The 21,019-nt window shown below is 44.5% G+C and overlaps 1 protein-coding gene across 1 annotated transcript; it reads left to right on the forward strand.

Moving 5' to 3' along the window:
* The first annotated feature begins 3,444 nt into the window (after positions 1-3,444).
* On the forward strand, positions 3,445-19,769 carry LOC115581067 (pleckstrin homology domain-containing family O member 1-like). The gene is made up of 6 exons (XM_030415902.1): positions 3,445-3,741; positions 5,833-5,979; positions 13,776-13,916; positions 14,887-14,991; positions 18,046-18,144; positions 18,279-19,769. Exons 1-6 carry the CDS (start codon positions 3,715-3,717, stop codon positions 18,975-18,977), a joined length of 1,218 nt encoding a protein of 405 aa, XP_030271762.1. The 5' UTR covers positions 3,445-3,714; the 3' UTR covers positions 18,978-19,769.
* Positions 19,770-21,019: the final 1,250 nt, after the last annotated feature.

A 21,019-nucleotide genomic window follows, 5' to 3' on the forward strand; every position in this document is an offset into this window, starting at 1 on the left:
TGTTTGTCATATGATTGTTGTATATTTGTTGTATGTTTGTTGTATGTTTGCTGTATATTTGTTGTATGTTTGCTGTGTGTTTGTTTATGATGGTTTATTAGTGACAGACAGAAGATGAACAACATTATGTTGTTTTGTTCTCAGGTAATCAGATTACAGTTAATCAAAGGTTAGTTTTGCTTTAATTAAACAAAGTGTGATGTGTTTGTGATGGAGATTATATTTTATTTTCTGAATAAAAGTTTTGATTTATGTTTCATTTAAAGTCTCTTATGTCCTCATCAGCAGTGATATCCACATGTTTAAAAGCTTTAGACCAAGACTGTCCACAAGTTCTGATACAAGGTTCTAAATGAACCATATAAGGTTCTAAATGAGCGAGATAAGGTTCTGTATGAGTGATATAAGGTTCTGAATGAACCATTTAAGGTTCTGAATGAACCATATAAGGTTCTGAATGAACCATTTAAGGTTCTGAATGAACCATATAAGGTTCTAAATGACCGAGATAAGGTTCGTGATATAAGGTTCTGTATGAGTGATATAAGGTTCTGTATGAGCCATATAAGGTTCTGAATGAACCATTTAAGGTTCTGTATGAGTGATATAAGGTTCTGAATGAACCATATAAGGTTCTGTATGAGTGATATAAGGTTCTGTATGAGCCATATAAGGTTCTGAATGAACCATTTAAGGTTCTGTATGAGTGATATAAGGTTCTGAATGAACCATATAAGGTTCTGTATGAGTGATATAAGGTTCTGTATGAGCCATATAAGGTTCTGTATGAATGATATAAGGTTCTGAATGAACCATTTAAGGTTCTGTATGAATGATATAAGGTTCTGTATGAGCCATATAAGGTTCTGAATGAACCATTTAAGGTTCTGTATGAGTGATATAAGGTTCTGAATGAACCATATAAGGTTCTGTATGAGTGATATAAGGTTCTGTATGAGCCATATAAGGTTCTGTATGAATGATATAAGGTTCTGAATGAACCATATAAGGTTCTGTATGAATGATATAAGGTTCTGTATGAGCCATATAAGGTTCTGTATGAGCCATATAAGGTTCTAAATGACCGAGATAAGGTTCGTGATATAAGGTTCTGTATGAGCCATATAAGGTTCTGAATGAACCATTTAAGGTTCTGTATGAGTGATATAAGGTTCTGAATGAACCATATAAGGTTCTGTATGAGTGATATAAGGTTCTGTATGAGCCATATAAGGTTCTGTATGAATGATATAAGGTTCTGAATGAACCATTTAAGGTTCTGAATGAACCATATAAGGTTCTAAATGAGCGAGATAAGGTTCGTGATATAAGGTTCTGTATGAGTGATATAAGGTTCTGTATGAGCCATATAAGGTTCTGTATGAGCCATATAAGGTTCTGTATGAGCCATATAAGGTTCTAAATGACCGAGATAAGGTTTGTGATATAAGGTTCTGTATGAGTGATATAAGGTTCTGTATGAGCCATATAAGGTTCTGAATGAACCATTTAAGGTTCTGTATGAGTGATATAAGGTTCTGAATGAACCATATAAGGTTCTGTATGAGTGATATAAGGTTCTGTATGAGCCATATAAGGTTCTGAATGAACCATTTAAGGTTCTGTATGAGTGATATAAGGTTCTGAATGAACCATATAAGGTTCTGTATGAGTGATATAAGGTTCTGTATGAGCCATATAAGGTTCTGTATGAATGATATAAGGTTCTGAATGAACCATTTAAGGTTCTGAATGAACCATATAAGGTTCTAAATGAGCGAGATAAGGTTCGTGATATAAGGTTCTGTATGAGTGATATAAGGTTCTGTATGAGCCATATAAGGTTCTGTATGAGCCATATAAGGTTCTAAATGACCGAGATAAGGTTCGTGATATAAGGTTCTGTATGAGCCATATAAGGTTCTGAATGAACCATTTAAGGTTCTGTATGAGTGATATAAGGTTCTGAATGAACCATATAAGGTTCTGTATGAGTGATATAAGGTTCTGTATGAGCCATATAAGGTTCTGTATGAATGATATAAGGTTCTGAATGAACCATTTAAGGTTCTGAATGAACCATATAAGGTTCTAAATGAGCGAGATAAGGTTCGTGATATAAGGTTCTGTATGAGTGATATAAGGTTCTGTATGAGCCATATAAGGTTCTGTATGAGCCATATAAGGTTCTGTATGAGCCATATAAGGTTCTAAATGACCGAGATAAGGTTTGTGATATAAGGTTCTGTATGAGTGATATAAGGTTCTGTATGAGCCATATAAGGTTCTGAATGAACCATTTAAGGTTCTGTATGAGTGATATAAGGTTCTGAATGAACCATATAAGGTTCTGTATGAGTGATATAAGGTTCTGTATGAGCCATATAAGGTTCTGAATGAACCATTTAAGGTTCTGTATGAGTGATATAAGGTTCTGAATGAACCATATAAGGTTCTGTATGAGTGATATAAGGTTCTGTATGAGCCATATAAGGTTCTGTATGAATGATATAAGGTTCTGAATGAACCATTTAAGGTTCTGAATGAACCATATAAGGTTCTAAATGAGCGAGATAAGGTTCGTGATATAAGGTTCTGTATGAGTGATATAAGGTTCTGTATGAGCCATATAAGGTTCTGTATGAGCCATATAAGGTTCTGTATGAGTGATATAAGGTTCTGTATGAGTGATATAAGGTTCTGTATGAGCCATATAAGGTTCTGTAGGAGTGAGTATCGCTCCTACAGAACCTTATCTCGCTCATTCGCCTGTCATCACCTCCTCTCACCTCTGAGATGAGAAGAGTTGAGGAAGGGGATGTTTGGACCTGGATCACATTAAATGAGACCAGCAGGTCACTTCCTCATCTCGTCGTATCATTGTTGTTGTTGTTGTTGTTGTTGTCGTCCTCATTGTGTATTTCGGGCCCTAAATGGAGCAAGTCAGTAGATAATCTGCAGATCAGCCTCTCTCTCTCAGTCTGACCCAGTTTGATGATCTGAGCTCAGAGTGAAACTGACTCCAGATCAGACCAGCCTGAAACATCTGCCCACATCCAGATTAACACACACACACACACACACACAGTTAATAATACTAATAACAAGAAGAAGAATGATACTAATGATGATAATAACGTCTGTCATGTCTCCAGCTGTAGAACGGTTCGGGTTCCTCGGGGTTCCTCGGGGTTCTGGGGGTTCTGGAAGGAGATTATGACTGAGTTTATTGTGAACTGGTCCTTTAAACTCGTCGCACTCATGACAGGATACTGGAGTCATTTTACTGTGACAGCAGTTTGAATTAAGTATTTTAAGAAATAAAAGGAACCAGACAGCAGGACGGGTTCTGCCTGTGGGGGGCGCTGTGGGGCTGCCGAGGAGCCGCTGAGCAGCAGGGAGTCGGGAGGAGGAGCAGGAGGAGACTGGGGGGGGGGAGTAACCGGACACCGACCCACAGAGCGGCTCCTGGCCGGTCAGAGCGCAGCAGAGCCCGGCAGCAGCAGCAGCGAGCAGCGGGGCGACGAGCAGAGACACGCCGAGGATCAACAGCTGAGGAGCGGGGGAGCTGAGCGGAGGCTCCGGTCCTCTCTGCCGGACTTCAACTGTGTTGAGCGGCTTTAATCGCGCTTCTCCCGCCGGTCCGCCGCTGCGGAGGATAACGGAGTTACCGTGAAGTGAGAAGTCGCGTCCGGCCGCAGCCTGACACTCAGCATGAAGAAGAACAACTCCGGGACACGGGTGAGTGAGAGCGGCTGAGCCGAACCGGACCGCCGGCGCCGGTCCATGTCGGTCCGGTTCATGACGTTAAAGAGAAGCTCGAGGAACAAAAGCCTCAAGGATTAGTTTAAGCCTTTATTTTGAAGGCAACACAAGCCGCGGGCTGCTTTCAAGACTCCACTTCCGGGTTTCAGAATAAAAGCGTGATGTTGGTTTAAAAACAGACGAAAAAATAAATAATAAGATGAAGGAGCGTGACGTCATCCGGAGAATTAAAGGACGAGACGATGAGCGTGAATTTGTGGAGCAGCACACACGCGCGCGCGCACACACACACACGCACTCTTATATAAGTTCTGTACATGTTGATGGTTCCGGTGGATCGATGATGTGTAGCTGAAGTGATGTCAGATGATTTCTGGGTCACAGCTGATCTGTAGAGTTATAAAGTTTTGTTGGTAACAACACAAAGTGTTTCATCAGTGAATCAACGAGCTGCTCTCAGAGGAAAACAAGTCCCGAACACTGTCTGAGGCCAGAGAGGTGGCGGGGTCCGCCACATACAAACACAGTAACGCAGTATGAAGTGTGTTGTTGTTCCTCCAGTCAGAGTTTATTGAAGATCTTTCTCAGCTCATTAACGTCTCTTCAACTACAGACTGAACCTTTAAATGTTCTCACTGAACTTTATGTTCTTCACAACAGAAACAAACTGTAGGAATAATAAATAATCACTTCCAATGTGGAATAATCTGATATTTAAACACAGCTTATAAAACCTAAATGTGAGTTGAGTCCAGACAACAGTGTTGTACTGCAGATAAAAACACATGTTCATCTTCTTTATCTTCACACAATCACAGAATCATTCCGTTAAAAGTTGAAACTGTTCTGAGTTTCTCTCAAAAAAACAGGAACTTGAAAGTCATGAAATGAGTCGAATCAAGAAGTTGAGCAGCTTCCTGCTTCACAAGTACTTCAGTGAAGTAACAATGAAGTATTACTGTAGTATTACTGTAGTGATGTCAGTGAAGTATCAGTGAAGTATCAGTGAGGTATTAATGAAGTATCAGTGAGGTATTAATGAAGTATCAGTGAGGTATTAATGAAGTATCAGTGAAGTATTAATGAAGTATCAGTGAAGTATTAATGAAGTATTAATGAAGTATTACTGTTGCAGCTGTGTGAGACGCTGAGGCTGCAGAATGTGACTGAATCTGAATGACAAGACACGTCTTCATCACAGCAGCGAACACTATCTTCATCATCATCTTCATCACAGTCTGACTTCAGATCAGATCAGCTGCTCTCTGCCTGCAGCTTCTCTACACGTCTTTGTTCTCACCTTTAATGATCGATAATGTGATGACGGCCTGAAGATGATACAGAAATATAAATATTTGTAAAACAAAGGATGATCACAATATTTATGTTTAACTTCAGACCTGCTTCAAATCCACTGTACTTCAAAACGTCTGAATTGGAATCTAATTATAAATGAAACGTTTGAACTTGTTCATGTGGAGACGCTGTGACGTTCAGATGCCTTTATGTAAACACAGAAAATTGATCATAATGATGATATCATTGATCAGTTCACTGAAAAGGAAAAGAATACATGAGAAAATAAGGAGTTTTTGATGAAAAGTAAAAACTAAATCCTGTGGAGGTCACTCGCTATGTGGAACTAATGTCCGTCACAGAGGAAGATAATAACTGACGCACTGACGGCACTTCAAGGCTGCAGCGGTGTTAGCTCAGTGTGCTCAGTGCTAAACTTCATCTTCTTTAATCAATCAAACCAATCATAGGATTAATGTCAGTTACCATGGAGGACGCCCACTCTGGACACGCCCATAATTCACACAAGGCATCATGGGAGCTGGAGTGAAGTCTGAGTGTTTCTGAATGTCGCAGCCTGAAATGATACGAAAGGCTTGGCTAACATTTGTGGTGTCGACGCACGATGGCATCGTTTTATCCCCATTCAAGTTAGCGGAGGGCTAAACAGGAAGTGTGTAGTGCTCGCGCTCTGTGGGCCGCTTTCACTTACCAGATCCATGATGTGACGCTGCTCCTCTGACAGCTTCCTGTTTCTTGTTTCCTGTTCAGGGTTCGCAGGACACGTCGCAGCAGCACACTCAGCCCGAAAAGGTCGGCTGGATCCGAAAGTTCTGCGGCAAAGGGATCTTCAGAGAGATCTGGAAGAACCGCTTCGTGGTTCTGAGAGGAGATCAGCTGTTCATCTGTGAGAAGGAGGTGAGTCAGAAGGGGGTGGGGCCTACAGGCGACTCAGACCTGCCCCTTTGTCAGCTGATCGATTTATTTCTGATCAGCAGCTGAGACCTTGTTAATTAACACCATGGTAACAAAAGACAGGTGTGTGTGTGATGTCATCACTGCTCGTTAACCTCGTTAACGGATTGAAATGAGATTCTCCTGAGAACAACTGAATTGATGATCAATAATCAATCAATCAACTAATCATTCCAGTCAAATTTGATAACACAAAATATGATCTGGTTCCACTTTCTTCACATCGTTCTCATCTCATTGTAAACAGGTTCTATGTGATCCACTGAAGAACCTCTCTGAGAACTAAAGATGAACCTGCGTTCAACAAGAAGTCACTTTATTTAAACAGATCAATAATCAGTAATGAGATTGATCGTCAGGGGCCTCATTATTTAGACGTTCTTCTGTGTTCTGTTGTTTTGGTTCTGACTTGAAACAGACAGTTCCTCCTCGACGTTCTACAGCATCATTCTGCTGGAGTCGAGTTTCAGTGTGAGCTGCTGCAGACACACAGAGAGCTCCGGTTTCACTCCTGCTGCACACAGCACGGAACGTCCTCACAGAACCATTATCTGCTGCAGAACACTGATAGAACTTTTATCTGCTGCAAAATGCTCTGGTAGAACTTTTATGTGCTGCAGGACGCTCTGGTAGAACTTTTATCTGCTGCAGAACACTCTGGTAGAACTTTTATACGCTGTAGAACACTCTGGTAGAACTTTTATACGCTGTAGAACGCTCTGGTAGAACATTTATCTGCTGCAGAACACTGTGATAGAACTTTTATCTGCTGGAGAACGCTCTGGTAGAACCTTATTCTGCTGCAGAACACTGTGATAGAACATTAATCTGCTGCAGAATGCTCTGGTAGAACTTTTATCTGCTGCAGAACACTGTGATAGAACTTTTATCTGCTGTAGAACGCTCTGGTAGAACCTTATTCTGCTGCAGAACACTGTGATAGAACATTAATCTGCTGCAGAATGCTCTGGTAGAACTTTTATCTGCTGCAGAACACTGTGATAGAACTTTTATCTGCTGTAGAACGCTCTGGTAAAACCTTATTCTGCTGCAGAAGGCTCTGGTAGAACCTTATTCTGCTGCAGAACGCTCTGGTAGAACCTTATTCTGCTGCAGAACACTGATAGAACCTTATTCTGCTGCAGAACGCTCTGGTAGAACTTTTATACGCTGTAGAACGCTCTGGTAGAACCTTATTCTGCTGCAGAACACTGATAGAACCTTATTCTGCTGCAGAACACTCTGGTAGAACTTTTATACGCTGTAGAACGCTCTGGTAGAACATTTATCTGCTGCAGAACACTGTGATAGAACTTTTATCTGCTGTAGAACGCTCTGGTAGAACCTTATTCTGCTGCAGAACACTGTGATAGAACATTAATCTGCTGCAGAATGCTCTGGTAGAACTTTTATCTGCTGCAGAACACTGTGATAGAACTTTTATCTGCTGTAGAACGCTCTGGTAGAACCTTATTCTGCTGCAGAACACTGTGATAGAACATTAATCTGCTGCAGAATGCTCTGGTAGAACTTTTATCTGCTGCAGAACACTGTGATAGAACTTTTATCTGCTGTAGAACGCTCTGGTAAAACCTTATTCTGCTGCAGAAGGCTCTGGTAGAACCTTATTCTGCTGCAGAACGCTCTGGTAGAACCTTATTCTGCTGCAGAACACTGATAGAACCTTATTCTGCTGCAGAACGCTCTGGTAGAACTTTTATCTGCTGCAGAACACTGTGATAGAACTTTTATCTGCTGCAGAACGTTGTGATAGAACATTTATCTGCTGCAGAACGCTCTGGTAGAACTTTTATCTGCTGCAGAACGCTGTGGTAGAACTTTTATCCGCTGCAGAACGCTGTGATAGAACTTTTATCTGCTGCAGAACGCTCTGGTAGAACTTTTATCTGCTACAGAACACTGTGATAGAACTTTTATCTGCTGCAGAACGCTGTGATAGAACATTTATTCTGCTGCAGAATGCTCTGATAGAGCCTTATTCTGCTGCAGAACGCTCTGGTAGAACTTTTATCTGCTGCAGAACACTGTGATAGAACTTTTATCTGCTGCAGAACGCTCTGGTAGAACCATATTCTGCTGCAGAACGCTCTGATAGAACATTAATCTGCTGCAGAACGCTGTGATAGAACCATATTCTGCTGCAGAACACTCTGATAGAACATTAATCTGCTGCAGAACGCTGTGATAGAACCATATTCTGCTGCAGAACACTCTGATAGAACATTTATCTGCTGCAGAACGCTGTGATAGAACATTTATCTGCTGCAGAACGCTCTGATAGAACATTTATCTGCTGCAGAACGCTGTGTTGGAACCATATTCTGCTGCAGAACACTCTGATAGAACATTAATCTGCTGCAGAATGCTCTGATAGAACCATATTCTGCTGCAGAACGCTCTGATAGAACATTTATCTGCTGCAGAACGCTCTGATAGAACATTTATCTGCTGCAGAACACTGATAGAACATTTATCTGCTGCAGAACGCTCTGATAGAACATTTATCGGCTGCAGAACGCTCTGATAGAACTTTTATCGGCTGCAGAACGCTCTGGTAGAACTTTTATCGGCTGCAGAACGCTCTGGTAGAACTTTTATCTGCTGCAGAACGCTCTGGTAGAACTTTTATCTGCTGCAGAACGCTGTGATAGAACTTTTATCTGCTGCAGAACGCTGTGATAGAACTTTTATCTGCTGCAGAACACTCTGGTAGAACTTTTATCTGCTGCAGAACGCTCTGGTAGAACTTTTATCTGCTGCAGAACGCTCTGGTAGAACTTTTATCTGCTGCAGGACGCTCTGGTAGAACTTTTATCTGCTGCAGGACGCTCTGGTAGAACTTTTATCTGCTGCAGGACGCTCTGATAGAACTTTTATCTGCTGCAGGACGCTCTGATAGAACTTTTATCTGCTGCAGAACGCTCTGGTAGAACTTTTATCTGCTGCAGGACGCTCTGGTAGAACTTTTATCTGCTGCAGGACGCTCTGGTAGAACTTTTATCTGCTGCAGGACGCTCTGATAGAACTTTTATCTGCTGCAGAACGCTCTGGTAGAACTTTTATCTGCTGCAGGACGCTCTGATAGAACTTTTATCTGCTGCAGGACGCTCTGATAGAACTTTTATCTGCTGCAGAACGCTCTGGTAGAACTTTTATCTGCTGTAGAATGCTCTGGTAGAACTTTTATCTGCTGCAGAACGCTCTGGTAGAACTTTTATCTGCTGTAGAACGCTCTGATAGAACTTTTATCTGCTGCAGGACGCTCTGGTAGAACTTTTATCTGCTGCAGAACACTCTGATAGAACCATATTCTGCTGCAGAACACTGGTAGAACTTTTATCTGCTGCAGAACGCTCTGATAGAACCATATTCTGCTGCAGAACACTGGTAGAACTCTTATCTGCTGCAGAACGCTGTGATAGAACTTTTATCTGCTGCAGAAAACTCTGGTAGAACTTTTATCTGCTGCAGAACGCTCTGGTAGAACTTTTATCTGCTGCAGAACACTCTGATAGAACTTTTATCTGCTGCAGAACACTCTGATAGAACTTTTATCTGCTGCAGAACACTCTGGTAGAACTTTTATCTGCTGCAGAACGCTCTGATAGAACCATATTCTGCTGCAGAACACTCTGGTAGAACTTTTATCTGCTGCAGGACGCTCTGGTAGAACTTTTATCTGCTGCAGAACACTCTGATAGAACTTTTATCTGCTGCAGAACACTCTGATAGAACTTTTATCTGCTGCAGAACACTCTGGTAGAACTTTTATCTGCTGCAGAACACTCTGGTAGAACTTTTATCTGCTGCAGAACTCTGTGATAGAACTTTTATCTGCTGCAGAACACTCTGGTAGAACTTTTATCTGCTGCAGAACACTCTGATAGAACCATATTCTGCTGCAGAACACTGGTAGAACTTTTATCTGCTGCAGAACACTCTGGTAGAACTTTTATCTGCTGCAGAACACTCTGATAGAACCATATTCTGCTGCAGAACACTGGTAGAACTTTTATCTGCTGCAGAACGCTCTGATAGAACCATATTCTGCTGCAGAACACTGGTAGAACTTTTATCTGCTGCAGAACGCTGTGATAGAACTTTTATCTGCTGCAGAACACTCTGGTAGAACTTTTATCTGCTGCAGAACACTCTGACAGAACTTTTATCTGCTGCAGAACACTCTGGTAGAACTTTTATCTGCTGCAGAACACTCTGGTAGAACTTTTATCTGCTGCAGAACTCTGTGATAGAACTTTTATCTGCTGCAGAACACTGGTAGAACTTTTATCTGCTGCAGAACACTCTGATAGAACTTTTATCTGCTGCAGAACGCTCTGGTAGAACTTTTATCTGCTGCAGGACGCTCTGATAGAACTTTTATCTGCTGCAGGACGCTCTGATAGAACTTTTATCTGCTGCAGAACGCTCTGGTAGAACTTTTATCTGCTGTAGAATGCTCTGGTAGAACTTTTATCTGCTGCAGAACGCTCTGGTAGAACTTTTATCTGCTGCAGAACACTCTGATAGAACCATATTCTGCTGCAGAACACTGGTAGAACTTTTATCTGCTGCAGAACGCTCTGATAGAACCATATTCTGCTGCAGAACACTGGTAGAACTCTTATCTGCTGCAGAACGCTGTGATAGAACTTTTATCTGCTGCAGAAAACTCTGGTAGAACTTTTATCTGCTGCAGAACGCTCTGGTAGAACTTTTATCTGCTGCAGAACACTCTGATAGAACTTTTATCTGCTGCAGAACACTCTGATAGAACTTTATCTGCTGCAGAACACTCTGGTAGAACTTTTATCTGCTGCAGAACGCTCTGATAGAACCATATTCTGCTGCAGAACACTCTGGTAGAACTTTTATCTGCTGCAGGACGCTCTGGTAGAACTTTTATCTGCTGCAGAACACTCTGATAGAACTTTTATCTGCTGCAGAACACTCTGATAGAACTTTTATCTGCTGCAGAACACTGGTAGAACTTTTATCTGCTGCAGAACACTCTGGTAGAACTTTTATCTGCTGCAGAACTCTGTGATAGAACTTTTATCTGCTGCAGAACACTCTGGTAGAACTTTTATCTGCTGCAGAACACTCTGATAGAACCATATTCTGCTGCAGAACACTGGTAGAACTTTTATCTGCTGCAGAACACTCTGGTAGAACTTTTATCTGCTGCAGAACACTCTGATAGAACCATATTCTGCTGCAGAACACTGGTAGAACTTTTATCTGCTGCAGAACGCTCTGATAGAACCATATTCTGCTGCAGAACACTGGTAGAACTTTTATCTGCTGCAGAACGCTGTGATAGAACTTTTATCTGCTGCAGAACACTCTGGTAGAACTTTTATCTGCTGCAGAACACTCTGACAGAACTTTTATCTGCTGCAGAACACTCTGGTAGAACTTTTATCTGCTGCAGAACACTCTGGTAGAACTTTTATCTGCTGCAGAACTCTGTGATAGAACTTTTATCTGCTGCAGAACACTGGTAGAACTTTTATCTGCTGCAGAACACTCTGATAGAACTTTTATCTGCTGCAGAACACTCTGGTAGAACTTTTATCTGCTGCAGAACACTCTGATAGAACTTTTATCTGCTGCAGAACACTCTGGTAGAACTTTTATCTGCTGCAGAACACTCTGGTAGAACTTTTATCTGCTGCAGAACACTCTGGTAGAACTTTTATCTGCTGCAGAACACTCTGATAGAACTTTTATCTGCTGCAGAACACTCTGGTAGAACTTTTATCTGCTGCAGAACTCTGTGATAGAACTTTTATCTGCTCTGTTAGAACCTTATAAGGGCACAGACAGGATTTTCATCATCTCAACTGCAGGAAATCAGAGTTTTTTATGGAAGTTTCACTTCCTGTCTCTGACTGTCGTCTGTCATCTGACCAATCACGTCAGCTGTCACATGAAGCTTCATGAAACTGCTTCATGACCAAATTAGGACGTCCTCCTCTCGCCTGTCTGTCTCAGTTCTGCTTCTGTGGTTCAGCAGCTCGACTTCCTGTCCACCAAGAATAGAATCCACACACACACACACACACACACACACAAACACACACACTTTTAGTTTTGATGACTGATTATTTGCTTTATTATTTTGTCATCGTTACAGAGAACTGTTAGAAGTTGTCTGCGGTGATGTCATCACCTGAGAAGATCCAAACTGTTTCAGTTTCAGTCCAGCAGAAACTCTTCAGACTTTCATCTCTCTGCTCTTTATTAAACGGGTCAGAACCAGACTTTGTTTCAACCTGACATGTCCAATCAGAGTCCTGCTGTGTGTGTGTGTGTCCTCCCCTCAGGCTGATGTCACTGTGCCTGCACCACCAGTCAGATGATCAATAATCAGTATTCAGTCTTACATAATGAGTCAGTGACCTCTGACCCGTCTGCACAGAGACATGAGGCTCACCTGCAGCTGCATCAGGACAAGACAACTTCCTGTCTCACCTGTGCTCCTTCTGATCAGCCGTGTGTGTGTGTCTGTGTGTGTGTGTGTGTGTGTGTGTGTGATCTTGTGACACTCTGAGGTTTATTCCTCCTCACTGAGCTGGAAACAGTTCTAAAGGTTCTGTGGTACCGCCCGCTTCAGTACAAGATGGACATCAATATTTCTTTTACTTGACAATCATTCAGACAATAATCAGCAGATTAACTGATCTTTAATCAGCAATAAATTAACTTTAATCTCATTTTCCTCACTGAGGTGAGATTGAGTCTGTAAATGTCAAGTTACAGGAAGTTCTCTATGTAGAACCTGCAGTAGAACCTGCAGTAGAACCTGCAGTAGAATCTGCAGTAGAACCTCCAGTAGAACCTGCAGTGGAACCTCCAGTAGAACCTGCAGTAGAACCTGCAGTGGAACCTCCAGTAGAACCTGCAGTAGAACCTGCAGTGGAACCTCCAGTAGAATCTGCAGTAGAACCTGCAGTAGAATCTGTAGTAGAACCTGCAGTAGAACCTGCAGTAGAACCTGCAGTAGAATCTGCAGTAGAACCTGCAGTAGAATCTGTAGTAGAACCTGCAGTAGAACCTGCAGTAGAACCTGCAGTAGAATCTGTAGTAGAACCTGCAGTAGAACCTGCAGTAGAATCTGCAGTAGAACCTGCAGTAGAACCTGCAGTAGAACCTGCAGTAGAATCTGTAGTAGAACCTGCAGTAGAACCTGCAGTAGAACCTGCAGTAGAATCTGACCACTGCAGCAGATGAGCAGCTCTCTTCATTTGACTACATGCAAACAAACAGACACTTCCTGTTGAACAACAGCTGTTCATGTTGGTCTGTAACACACATGATGACATCACTGATCCTCAGAGACGTTGGAGTCTTTGGGTCTCCTCGGTCCCACTCTCAGGATTTGACTGTGTTTGCATTTTATTTTGGTAGTTTAAGAGACATCCTGCAGCAGGTGGGAGGAGCTTGTTTTTAAAGGAGCACTTCATCAGGTGCGGGACGTCCAGCAGAGGGCAGTGATGTCACCGATGACACTGACAGACGCAATCCCCCGTAAAGTGACGGAATGTTTTACCTGCTCGTCTGAAACTGTAAACTGAGCTGCAGAAGAAGATGTGACGTCATCAGCTCAGATTAGCTTAGCTTAGCATCAAGGCTGGAGGCAGTGAGCCTGGTTCTGTTCAACAGCACACCAACAGCTGTCTCACGTGTCTCACCTGGAACCTGTCTCCCTGCAGGTGAAGGAGCTGGGTCGTGCTGATGAGGTGTTGGACCTGTCTGACTACGAGCGATGTGAAGAGATCAGGAAGAACAAGAGCCGCAGCAAGAAGAACCACAGCAAGTTCAGACTGCAGCGCTGCAGCACGCCAGGCAACACGGTACACACCTGACCACACACCTGACCACACACCTGACCACACACCTGACCTCACACCTGACCACACACCTGTTCACACACCTGACCACACACCTGACCACACACCTGTTCACACACCTGTTCACACATCTGACCACACACCTGACCACACACCTGACCACACACCTGTTCACACATCTGTCTATAAACCTGTCTCACATACCTCTACACCTGTCTGTTTGTTGGATCATTATTCATAGAACATTTACAACTTTCTTACTAAGTGAGACTGTGAGCTGATTGGTTGATGGAGACAGTGGGTGGGGCTAATCCTCCAGTCACTGCCATTAAACCAGAGAAGAAGAAGTCAGGCACTTTACTGTGTTAACGAGGAAGTGACAGCCTCATCATCATCATCATCATCATCATCACTCCACACTGATGATGTTTCAGCCAGTCACAGTGAAGTCACATGACTCATGACATCATCACCTGTTCACTCAGGCATCACACCTCAGACAGGAAGCTCATCTCACAGCTGAGCGACTGTAAACAGGCGGCGCTTCCTCGACAGCAACACACACACACACACACACACTCTGCAGATATCTTCAGGCCATCCCACAAATACCCAGAATGCCTTGGGGAGGAGATCAGGTGTCCTGCAGACAGGTGGCAGCTTCTCTTTCACTACAGACAACATTACCAGATGGCCGAGTGTGTGTGTGTGTGTATGTGTGTCAGAGAGAGAGAGTGTGTGTTTGTGTGTGTGTCTAACAGTTGTTGAACAGCATGCTAACCCTAACATGCTAACAACAACAAAGTTATAATGTAATAGTGAGTTAAGACTTTCAAACTCCTCCCTGATAATAATCAGCTTCAGTAAAGTACAACTGTGGCTAAAGGCTAACATGAGTGTGGCGTCATCATTACTGAAGCATTTCCTCACAATAACAGGTGTGTGTGTGTGTGTGTGTGTGTGCACGCTGTAGGTCCCTAACCTGGTCTTCCTGGCTGTCAGTCCGGAGGAGAAGGAGTCCTGGATCAACGTCCTGAACGCTGCCATCACACGAGCCAAAAACAGAATCCTGGATGAGGTACGCAGACAAACACTGAGGCCATTTTCCTCTGACGTGGCGCTCAGAGGAGCTCACGTGTCAGACTGACTGAACGTCTGAATGTTTGAACATGGTGAACTCTTTAATGACCCTGGAGGTGAAACACACGATGTCATGAAACAACAATGTGGCCGAGCGCTAACGTTAGCTAACGTCTTATCAAAGATGTGGCAGCAGTGACATGACGACGATGTGTCAGATTTGTCTGAGCTTCTGTCCTGAGTGTGACATCACTGATCTGATGTCACGCTGTTCTTCTTCTTCTCATGAACAGATCTGCTGTTCAGACTCAAACCATCGACATGTTGGTCCGTCTCTAAATATCGACTTCCTGTCTGTGGCCGACTCTAAAACCTCACACACGTAAAGCTGCACGTCTAAAAATGTTCAGTTCCTCCAACAGCTGCTCACCGCCATCACACCATGTGTGTGTGTGTGTGTGTGTGTGTGTGTTGTGTGTGTGTGTGTGTGTGTGTGTGCTGTGTGTGTGTGTGTGTGTGTGTGCTGTGTGTGTGTGTGTGTGTGTGCTGTGTGTGTGTGTGTGTGTGTGCCTGTGTGTGTGTGTGTGTGCCTGTGTGTGCCTGTGTGTGTGTGCCTGTGTGTGTGCCTGTGTGTGTGTGTGTGCCTGTGTGTGTGCCTGTGTGTGTGCCTGTGTGTGTGTGTGTGCTTGTGTGTGTGTGCCTGTGTGTGTGTGTGCCTGTGTGTGTGTGTGTGTGTGTGCCTGTGTGTGTGTGTGCCTGTGTGTGCCTGTGTGTGTGTGCCTGTGTGTGTGTGTGTGCCTGTGTGTGTGTGTGTGTGCCTGTGTGTGTGTGTGTGCCTGTGTGTGTGTGCCTGTGTGTGTGTGTGTGTTGTGATGTGTATTTCCGTCCCGTCTGTCACTGACAGCAGCAGCTAACATTCAGTCAACAACCTTCATCTTTTCCAGCAGTCAATACTCTGATCGATACTCTGATCGATACTCTGATCGATTCCGTCTCTCACATGATGTTCCAGGCTGAGAGACAGAAGCCGTCAGTGTCAGACAGACGTTGTTCTTTAATGTTCCAGGTTTGTTCCTGATGATGAGTGTGTGAACAGTTACACAGAAATACTGCGTGATCACACGACATCACCTGATCTGTCAGAGGACGCAGGTGATTGATCCAGGTGATTGATCCAGGTGATTGATCCAGGTGATTGATCCAGGTGACATCATGAAGCGCTGACTCAGGCAAACAAATCATCGTTGATATTCATCTCTAGTTGTGTAACGTGTGATGAGAGGAGGAGGAGTCACATCAAGGATTTAATGTGCCGATTATAATAATTATATGTTTTAAATGTTTTGACAATTTCACATATTGAACCTTTAAAATCCTGATATCTTCCTTCATGAATGATCACAGCAGCACCTGCTGGTCTGTGGAGGAACTGCAGCTGTGGGGGCGGGTTTGTGTCAATGGGGCGGTGGGTGGGGCTACAATTGTGGGCGGGGTTGTGACGGTGGGTGGGGCTACAATTGTGGGCGGGGCTGTGGCTGTGTGCAGGACAGCTGTGTGTTTTTTGCCTCCTCCCAGTAAAGATGATCAGAACAAGACAGAATACAGATGGATCGGGTCAGAACCGTCACACCGTGCCGTCTCTCAGTTTGTGTGATTCCGTGGTAATAAAATGACAGCAGTTGTCGACTCACAGCTGCAGTTCAGCCACTTTAACAGCCAACTTCAATACAGTCGTCCATCTTCCTCTTCTTCCGTCTCATCTTTGGGCCGTTTCCTTTTTTCTTCGCAGCTCTCCGAAGACGTTTGTTTTCCACTAATGTCTGCGAGCTTGATTCTTTAGAGTTTACCGGTCCGTGACTGAAACAGCTTCGTGTGAAGAACGCCAAGAGGAAGAGACGGATGTTGGTAAAAGAAAATCCGTTTTTCAAAATAAAACAACTTTCCAAGTATGATCGTCAATAAAACGGAAATAAAATAACGTATTTATTCTTGTGAACCCACGGACCAGTACCGGTCCGCGGCCCGGTGGCTGGGGAGTCCTGCTCTGAAGGACTCGGCCTTTGTGGTCTGTGAAGGCGAGTCCTTCAGAGAGACCTTGTTAACCTCGGTCAGCCGTTGTTAAATGTGACGGTCTAGCCTTTGGAGCATTTCCTGGTTGTGTCACCAGATGTTTTACTCTTACGTCACCATTTCTGCTGCCCAGGCCCGCAAAAGTGACGATCTACACCACGTGATGTCGCCATTTTCTCTCTTTCTTTCTTCTTTTACGGGTGCCAAAGAATCTTGGGATATGTGAGGTCATGAAGGATCGTAGCGGTGCATCCTCCAGAAACAGGGAGCAGAAGGAGCATCTGGAGGAGCTTCAGACTGGGACAGCCTTCATGTGGTGATGTAATCAGCCTTCAGATGCTCCTCTGAAGGATGCACACCTGAGGTGGAGTTCATCGTTCGATGTGGAGATTCAGTTCCCGTCGGTCAGTTCGGCAGGAGAATCGTTCATATCGTTTGTTTGTTCGTTCAGCCGTGTTTCCGGTCCGTCGTTCAGCGGTGAATCGTGTAACGCACAGTTCTCAGCTGGTGCAGTTCATACAAAGCTGCAGCTTCACGATCATGTGTACATTTAGAAAACACTACAGTGGATAATGTGTGTGTTCACCGTGACATTAAACTGACATGTACTGAAGATGAGCCACAGCTGACTGACTGACTGAACGAGAACGATGAGCTACAAACAAAATGAAATGGTTTTTTTCATGGAAACAGTTGCTATGTTTTCCTGTTTCTCATTGGCTAAAATTCGAGGACAGTGTCGTAGACTCAGCACACGATTGGCTGGTTCTCAGTCCTCCTCACCACTGTGATAACTAAACAGTGAACAACACAGCGACTCGTCTGTGAGAGCGACGAGCCCTCTTTAATGCAGACCCTGAACTGAGACACAGCAAGTGTGCTGATTGACCTGTTAGCACTTCCTGTTAGAACTTCCTGTTAGCACTTCCTGTTTCCTGCTCGCTCTCTGATGTCACTGTGTCTCACCTGTCCTTGTCTGCAGGTGACAGTCGAAGACTCTCAGCTGTCTCATCTGACCCGAGATCGAGTGAAGATTCCTCACAACAGACGGCTGCCGACCCGAGGTCACCTGCTGGCCGTGGTCAGTCCGATCCGCCATCATCGTCAGCTCTTAGCTTTCCTCTGTCAGAAGCCCTTTCACAATAAAATGTCTTTTTTTTTAATATATATTACGAGTAGAGACAGTTTCATGAGAGCGTGTCACTCTGTCTCCAGGCCTCCACCTCCTCAGACGGGATGCTGACTCTGGATCTGATCCAGGAAGAGGACGCTCCGCCCCCTCAGGGAGCCAACGGCTGTGATGCCTTCAGGGTCAGACTGGACCAGTCTGTGACCCATCTGAGCTCAGACTGTCCCAGGTCCAAAACTGACGGTGCTCTCTCTGCCAGGACCACAGAGGCTTCTGGGAAATCCCGGAGTCTTCCACGTGAGACGGTGGTGTGGGAGCAGACGGGCGCCGGCTTCACCCCCCAGCCTGGCAAACGGCTGGCGACGGCGGAGAAGAACCGCTGCGCCTCCATGGACGAGATCCTGACGCACTCAGACTCCAAAGCTGTTAAGAACAAGACGGCGGCGATGACCGGTTCACCAGCCTCCTCGCCGCCCGGCACCTCAGCACCCGTCGGTCGCCTGCAGCAGCTCATCAGCCAGAAGCTGGAAAAGACGGAGCAACTGCTGACGGAGGTGCGGGGGGAGGCTGAGGGAGAGGCCGGGGACCGGGGGAGGCTGAGGGGGAGGGAGTCCACTGAAGGAGCGCGAGCTGAAGCCGAGAGACTCCTGAAGGAGGCAGCGGCGGCCTGGAGTCAGGCCCGCGAGGTGCTGGAGGAGGTGAAGGAGCTGAGGGCGCTGTACCGACAGCTGGACTCCTCTTCCCCCCCCACCCCTGCCAGCAGCACCAAACTGAACCCAGTGTGAGCCCACGGTACAGGTCCAGACCGGCTCAACCCAGTTCAGACTGGTTCAGACCGGTCCAGGTAAAACTGCTGAACGCAGCTTCTGTTTGTGGGACTTCAGATGACGCTGCAGAGAAATGATGGACTCTAAATTATTGTGCAACATTCAGGTTTGATGTTCTGCTCAGGTCACGAACACGGACTCACAGACTCACTGTGAACTCCTTCAGCACAGAACCAGAACCTTTCCTCTCAGTCACACCAATGTCAAAACACAGAAAACTGCAGAAATAGAGTGAATGAAAATGTGCCAAGACGACGAGGAGGCGGCGAGGAGGCGGCGAGGAGACGCAGAAACTTGATCTGATCCCACCCTTCAGTTCTGATCCGCTGGTTTTGTTCTGTGATTGTTGGTGTTGGTTTCAGGGTTCTGGACGTGAAGGTGTGACAGTTGACGGTACGAGTGCAGTGACACACTGAGGAGCTCCTCTCTCTTCATGTGGCGCCACCATCAGGTCAACATGTGTCCACGACATCACATCAGCCTGTTTACTGATGCTAACCTTAGCATGCTAACACGCTAAACTATGATGTTGCTAAACATACCTGCTTAACATCAGAACGTTAGCATTGTAACTGTGAGCCAGTTAGCATTTAGCATTGTTATGTCAGAGTACAGCCTCACAGAGCTGCTAGCAGCTAGCAGCTAGCAGCTAGCATTACCTAATATGTCGGTTTACATGAGTCACACCTGAAGACATCAAGTGTGACCAGTTCAAGGTACGACAGTTCAAACAGTCCAGAGTCATTTCAGCTCAGATATCCCTATTCTCAAGTCCTTCTCGACAGTTCTCAACACTGCTCCAGAGCCGTTCCTTCTTCAGCTCAGACTCTCCTCTCTCTCTCCTCCTCCTCCTTCTCCTTCTTCTCCTCCTCTCTTCTCCTTCTTCTTCTCCTTCTTCTCCTTCTCTCCTCCCCCCTCTCCTCCTCTCTTCTCCTCCTCTCTTCTCCTCTCTTCTCCTCCTCTCTTCTCCTCCTCTCTTCTCCTCCTCTCTTCTCCTCTCTCTCTCCTCCTCTCTTCTTCTCCTTCTTCTCCTCCTCTCTCCTCCCCGTGTCTCCTCCTCTCTCCTCCTCTCTTCTCCGTCCCCTCTCCTTCTTCTTCTCCTCTCTTCTTCTCCTCTTCCTCTCCTCCTCTCTTCTCCTCCTCTCTTCTCCTCCTCCTCTCTTCTTCTCTCCTCCTCTCTTCTTCTCCTTCTTCTCCTCCTCTCTTCTCCTCCTCTCTCCTCCTCTCTTCTTCTCCTTCTTCTCCTCCTCTCTTCTCCTCCTTCTCTCCTTCTTTGTAACTAAAGAAACTGAAACTATGTTTGTCAGAAATCTGAATATTAAATTCAAATAATTAAATAACAACTAGCCGATTAGCCTGTTAGCTGTTCAACAACAAAAAGTTATGCTAATGATGACTAGCATGCTAGTTTAATTAATTTTAGCTGACTCATCACAGACAAATTGACAGCTGCACATCTTGCAGTTAACCCTCTGTAGCTAATGAGCTAAGCAAGCTAACATTAAATAGCTGACTAGCTAATTGATGCTAATGTAGCATTACAGGAACAGGGATGCTGCTGTCTTGCTGTTGTGAGCTATAAAGCTAACATTAGCTAGCTAATGTAGCATCCTGATTACAGTAAACAGATAGATGGCTGGTTTAATAAATGTCAGCTAACATGAGCTAATGCTAAACTGTGAATTAAAACAAATATTTCACAGTTGACTGAAGTTTTGACTTTAAAGGTCAGAATTGTTTTTTAGTGATTCACCTGTTTGTTCAAACACAGTTTCAGTTTTATCATTTCTTCCTCCATGATTGGATCTTCCTGAGTAAACCTTGAGGTTCTGGTTCTGGTTCTGTGGAGAGGAACAACCTTTTGATTTAATTTCAATTAAAAGAAGATGAACTGGAAAGTCGAGCTCACATTTCTTCTTCTGCTGTCAGCCGGTCAGCTGACCGTCAACAACAGCTGGAACATGTTGAAACAATCAGTCAGAGTTTATTTTTTTAAGTCA

Source organism: Sparus aurata, chromosome 5 (assembly GCF_900880675.1).
Source record: "Sparus aurata chromosome 5, fSpaAur1.1, whole genome shotgun sequence".
NCBI lineage: Eukaryota > Metazoa > Chordata > Actinopteri > Spariformes > Sparidae > Sparus > Sparus aurata.